Raw genomic sequence first — 6,222 nt, 5'->3', positions numbered from 1 at the left:
ATGCTGATCCGGGGAGGCGGCCGCGGCCAGCGCTGCGCTCCGGGCGGATGCTGGCACCCGGGCTTCGCTGCTCTCTGGACGCCGCTCAACTTCTCTCCCAGGCGCAGGAGCTTGGAAGTCGTTGGTCTCTCTCCGGTTGGATCGACTTATTTTGAGATTTTGGGCGTTGCGGTTTACGCAGGAACCTCTGTACCGCTCTCCCCCCTTCCTCCCTCTCTTTCTCTCTCTGAACCTTTTTGGATGCCTCTGTGCTGGCAGATTTAAAGACCCAAGTCTTGGCCGTGGAATATCTTGGATGGACTTGCAGGGGCTGGTGTTCTAAAGCCTGTCACCACAACCCTGTCCTTGTCTTTTTGTTGTTGTTAAAGTTCTTTTGTTTTAATTTTTTTTCCTTCCCCCATTAGTAAATCACCAAACTGTTACCTAGCCGGCCGGTGCCCGCCTCTCCCAGGACCAGGTGGTGGTCTGCCAGAGCGGAGCTGTGTTTGAAGAGCAGCCTGCTCCACCCCTCTCCTCTCCAGCCCTGGAACGCCACCACACACTGGCATTTTGGAAAAAAAAAATTGCCTCCAGAAACTGAGCACCCCCACCCCCTTGCCAGCCTTCTCCTCCCCCTTTTTTAACTCCTTGAGGAATGGAGCTTTGCAGAGGTTGTATTTAGATTCAACAGTTCGGAGCAGCGGGTCGCTGCTGCTGCTGCTGCTGCCGCCTCTCCAAAGAGCTCAAAGGCTCCCGGGAGGTGGCTGTCCCCCGCCCGTCTGGATGCGGCTCTGAGTCTCCGCGTGTCTCTGCTTGTTGCTGGGTGCAGGTGTTCGGCCGCGATCACCTTTGTGTGTCTTCTGTCTGTTTAAACTTCAGGATGGCTCGCTTCGGGGAGGCAGTGGTCGGCAGGCCGGGGTCTGGCGATGGAGACTCGGACCAGAGCAGGAACCGGCAAGGAACCCCGGTGCCTGCCGCCGGGCAGGCGGCCGCCTACAAGCAGTCGAAAGCGCAGAGGGCGCGGACTATGGCTTTGTACAACCCCATTCCTGTCCGGCAGAACTGTTTCACCGTCAACAGATCCCTGTTCATCTTCGGAGAAGATAACATTGTCAGGAAATACGCCAAGAAGCTCATCGATTGGCCATATCCTTTCTTGACCACCATAACTCCCCTCTCCCCCTTTGCATTTCTTGGGTGAGAGGGGAAACCAAGCGTGGAATCTGCCCCCCCTATTTCCTTCCTGATGCCCATTTGCCCCTTTGCTGATGTGCACCAGTTACTTCGACGCATCTCAGGGGCAAGCTTGGTGCCATAGAGACCAGTGTGGGCACTAGTGGTTTTCAAGGTAAGACTTTTGGGCTCTGATTTTTCCTGTGTGGCGGTTTCTAGCATCCCTGGGCGCAGGGTGTTGAGGTTTTGCGTGATTGCCATTCCCCCCCTCCCCCCAGTCCTTTCACATTGAAAGGGTTGCCCTAAACTCAGGGCTTCCTTTCATACCCTGTCCCCCTATTCCTACGTCAGGTCACCCCCGTCCCCACCAGCTGGAGGGACACCTGCGTTATCTGCCCACAGGGGAGGTCCAGCTCAGCAACTTCAAGAGCTCTGGGCTAAGCCCGTATGGACCCATAGGTGAAATAAGGCAGGCTTTGCCTGGGGACCCAGCTAACTCTGGGTGGAAGTTGCACTGAAAGTGAAGTGGAGGAGTGCGTCAGGGGAGGCAGTCTCTAATGGCACAGCCCAAAGAGCTCAGCTGGAGTTCTCTTCTGAGCCAGGGAAGAGCAGCTCACCAGGGTCCCTGCTTTCCGTTATCCTGAGCTGGGGACCCCACTGAGTGCTCTCCCAGCGCCCAGGATTCAGGTGGATCTGCTGGGCCTGAATTCATCCGCTGAAGGCTGCATCGGGGGAGCCCAGAGGTGTGCCCGCAATTGGTCTCCCCCTGGCTCCAAAGGAACTGCTCTCCACAGTGGGCTGGTGGGGCGGCTGATGGTGCAGGGCCGGGGTGAACGGCAGAGAGGGAGCGTCTTTGCAGGTTTAAGCAAGTGCACCAAATGCAGGCTGCTGATTAGGCATCTCACTGCCTTGTTCTTCACTAAGAATTTGGGCGTCCGTCTGGCAAGATCTTTAGGAATTGGGCGTTGGTGGGTGGTGCGGGGGATTAGTAGGAAGCCAGTCAGAGGGGTGGTGGTAATTATGGGGGTAGCTTGGAGACATGGGACTTTGATGCTTGTGGAGAGAGATTTCTTGGGAAGGATGCACCTGCAAAGGAGGCCCCGCCCTTTCCCCCTTTCCTCCCTCCTCCACACCCCCACCCTCCAGGTGTGCATCACAGACATCTGGAGCCCTGCTGGGTCCCTAGTGTCAACTAGGCACGCTGTCTCTCCCCTAAGGGCCTCTTCCTGCTCCCCCCACCCCCGTCTTTAGTCTTCCCCTCCTTCCTCCCTAGTTCCTGCCTCAGCAGCACTGTGATTGGCTGGCGCATGGTACTTCCAGGCAGCACCCCTCATTAGAAATGAAGGAGCATCTCTAAGCAGATATTATTCCTGCTGCTGCACGCATCCTCCTACAGCCACCGGGGCTGGGCTGGGCTTCCTCTCTCCTCCTCCCTGTACTCCCCTCCCTCTTCCCCTCCCTCCCACGCAGAGTGATGGGGCCATGCGGTGCCCGAGTTAACCGTATCTAGGGTGGGGGATTTGGGGAGGGAAAGGATCAGGTCTCTGCAGCCCCGCCCGCCAGTGCGCTGCACAAAGCAGACAGATCTCATTGTGTTGCATGCTGCGGCTGCAAACACTCCTCCAGTCAGGTCTCTGATTTCCCAACAGAGCCCCCTCTCCCTTCCGCCTTCAACAGTTCCCTAAAATTTCCTACCCACTAGGTGCTGCTTCAACATGCACCTCTCTTAGGGGCGCGTTTACTCAGGCGCCCTCCGTTTCCTTGGGGTAGACAAAGCCACCCAGGTGTCCTGAGGGTGGCAAAGTGTGCCCGCAGGCATTGGTGGCACCTCGGACAGCGCCACAGAAATCCCCAGGAGGCTGGGGCGCCACAGTCACCCAGGTTCAGCACCCGGGGCGCTTCCCAGGCTGGGATCTCCTGCACGTTTCCTACACCACGCGGTTGCTGCTGCTCACGTCTCGTCTCCTCTTCCACCGCAAAGACACCGCCTATCTGCTAGGCTGAGAGCGCCAGGTGGAACTGCGGGTTTTACTCCTCCGTTTTCTTGTCTCTGGCCAGAACGAGTGGCTGGGAGTCAGAGGGAAGCAGGAGAGCGGGTTTCAGCGTCATGCTCAGTGCCTTGGCTGAGAGCCTGTCCCAATGGTCTCTTCTAGCCTCATGGCTGGGAGTTTCCCAGTGGTTCTCCAGCATGTAGGCGGTTGTAGCCGTGTTCAGACAACATCTGCTAAGGTGTGTAGAGGAGTCTGGTTGGCCAATTTGAAATACACCATGTTTGCTTTTTTTCTCCTGACTGTACAAGGTAACTGACATACCTTCCCTCTGGTGGTGACCACGTGGGAACGTTGTGCTTTAGCACGGTCTGGGCTCTCTCTATTACCGCCTGCATCCAAGTTCCTAGCCTCACTTCCCTTCCTCTAGCAACACCCAGCTCCCAGCAATACCTTGCTTTTATCCAGTGGGAGTTAGCATGAGCTTCAGTTACCCATCAAGCTTTAGAGCCAGGCTGTCTGGGTTCTAGTCCCATTCCTTCAGCAGCTCTGTGACCTTGAAAAGTCACTTCATTACTTTGCGACTCGGTGTCCTTATTGGTGAAATGAGGGAGACGATCATGATTTACCCGAAGAACTCCATGAGTTAATATGTACCAAGTTCCTAGAATATTGCCCGATACCCACTAAACACTAGCTATTATTATTCGTGAAGTCCTTCAGACATTCCAGCGTACCTTAAGGGAGGGGTCCTAGTTCCAGGTGAACTAAGTCTTCTAGATTTTTACTTCTCAAAGACAGCAAGGAGCAGCATTCCTATCACCTCTTGATAGACAGTCAGAATCCCAAAGCCCCACTGGGATTTTCTAAACCGTAATCTGCATTTGAATAAGGTCCCCAGGTGATTCGTATGCACATGAAAAGTTTGGGAAGGACTCCTCAGCTCACTGTAAGGGGCGCATTTTGAGAAAAGGAAGGTTCAGAAGACGTGTCAAGACCCGCTTCCAGCTGACAGGTGCCCTTGCAGGATGCTTGAGGGTTTGGAAGACTTGGCGTGCTGTGCTTTTTGAGACTTAGACACCCTTCCTAGGCTGGACTTGGAAGGTAATGTGCACCCTTATGTGCTCTTAGTAGTCTCTTAACACTGCATGTTACTGGTCTTTAATCAGATTGGGCTGGGAAGATGAGTTAAATAAAAGGGATGATTTAATTTCTACTCGTAGGACTCTCTAACTTTGGGGGGGGGGGGTAGTAATGTGATCTGGTTCCTAATAGGCAAGGTCTAGTTCTTATGGGAGGAAATGCCCAAGATAGCCCAGATTTGGCATGAAAGATGGCGGCATGTCAACAGCCCACTCTGAATGTGTTTCATTTTTCTTGGAAGCGACATCTGCATCGGGAGATAATTTTATTTTCTCATGGCACTCTCTTCTGCTGTGGAGACCATAACCTTTTTGAAAATGCTAATCTGATTTCAAATGTGGTATTACATTTTATGCGATTCCTCCTTTTCTGTCTCACTCATCTAATAGATCTCACAAAAGGGTTCTCTTTTTCCTCAAGGAATTGGCTGCTCTGAATGTCATTCCACATTCTCTATAGCATGTGCCTACCAGCTCTAGCCCTTCTGTGCCCAGGCCCAGTTCCCCTGTGGACATACAGGGTCTCCCTGATGGTCTGTGAGCTGTCTCACATTGATTTGCGCTTTGCCAGGTGAGAGGTTGGAGGGAAGAGGTGGATCTTCTGACTCAGAGACTCTGTGCTCTTGATGGGCAGGGGGAATTTTTATTTTTATTTTTATTTTTTTTTTACTGGTGGTGTGAGTCATTCAGCAGGAGAGCACATGTTTCCCATGGAAGTGAACATGGTTTAAAGTAGGACAATCCCTGAGATGATGAAGCTCATTACCATGAACCTGTGGACATTCACCCATGATTTCTTATGGCAGAGAATTTCACTGTGGCCCCAAAGAACACTGGCTTTGGGTCAGAAGTTATGTGCTGTGTTATGGTGAATTTCTCATTGAAAATTGTCCACTTGTTTTCGAGGATTTTGGTGAAGATTACTGAAAACTTTCGTTCCCACACCTCCCATTTTGGCGTTTGCTTTTCTCTCGCGTTGGTTGCCTAAAAATACCCAGCACCTTGCAGGATGGTAGACTAATCCTGGCAGGGATTTCAGGGTTGATGTAACGAATGGATCAGGAGTCAGAGTGCCTTGATTGGGGCAGAGGGTGGCAACTAACAAGGGCGGAGCCTGTGACTATATCCTATGGTCAGATAAGCAGAAAGGCTTCCCATCAGCCGTGTCCCTGGGCACGGAAGCAGAAAGCGAGATAGATAGCCGCTGTAACTGGCACTGAGGCTGCAGGATGAAAGCCTTCTTTTTCTAAGGCTCCCAGAGACCCTCCAACTGGCCCATTGGCTCTGCCATTGAAACATGGTGTGGGTCATGTTTCCTCTGGAAACCAGGCTATGACTTGTTGCAGGGCAGCTGTAAGTGTCATGCAACCTGGCAATGGACCTGGAGTGTGAAGGAGGTTGACAGGAATGAATGACTCGAAGATGGTGGCAGAAGTATCTTGGATGCGACAGTTCTGTCTGTTGCAGGGCGCACTGCGCATTAAAGGAGAAGGGAAATGCCGAGAACAGGCCTGCTTCTTCTCTTCTGAAAGATCCAGACTCTAGAATTATTAGCTCCATCCAACGTTGCTTATCTCTTTTTAGCTGTCGCTGTGCAAAATGTAGGTGTTTCCCCGCCTCAAACTCTGCTGCTTCCCCCCTCTCCACAGGAACAGCTGGTTTCTGCCCGTCTTCATGTTCTTCGTTAAAAGATTTGCTAAGCTGTCAGAACTCTTGCAGACCCTCTGACGCCCGTGCTCCCTCAGCAGATCAGTAGCCTCTCTTTGTCATTCGCTGGGCTGCCTGGGAAAGAAAGGGCAGCTCCCCAGCCAGAGCCCAGCCTTGCCATCCAGCCCCTCCGGCGACTCTGACTGTAATGAACACCTTTCTGTTCAAGGAGAGAGAGGCCAGGCCCTTCCCTTTATATTCTCCTTCTGCCTGGACCTCCACCCTTTTCATCT

At 52.9% G+C, this 6,222-nt stretch overlaps 1 protein-coding gene across 1 annotated transcript; it reads left to right on the top strand.

Annotated features, from left to right (window-relative positions):
- The first annotated feature begins 837 nt into the window (after positions 1-837).
- LOC118673274 (voltage-dependent R-type calcium channel subunit alpha-1E-like) lies at positions 838-6,010 on the top strand. Its single transcript, XM_036343868.1, has 2 exons — positions 838-1,176; positions 5,932-6,010. Exons 1-2 carry the CDS (start codon positions 860-862, stop codon positions 6,008-6,010), a joined length of 396 nt encoding a protein of 131 aa, XP_036199761.1. The 5' UTR covers positions 838-859.
- Positions 6,011-6,222: the final 212 nt, after the last annotated feature.

The sequence above is a fragment of the Myotis myotis genome, unplaced genomic scaffold (genome assembly GCF_014108235.1).
Source record: "Myotis myotis isolate mMyoMyo1 unplaced genomic scaffold, mMyoMyo1.p scaffold_m19_p_18, whole genome shotgun sequence".
Lineage (NCBI taxonomy): Eukaryota > Metazoa > Chordata > Mammalia > Chiroptera > Vespertilionidae > Myotis > Myotis myotis.
This window is presented reverse-complemented; position numbering and strand designations above follow the sequence as displayed.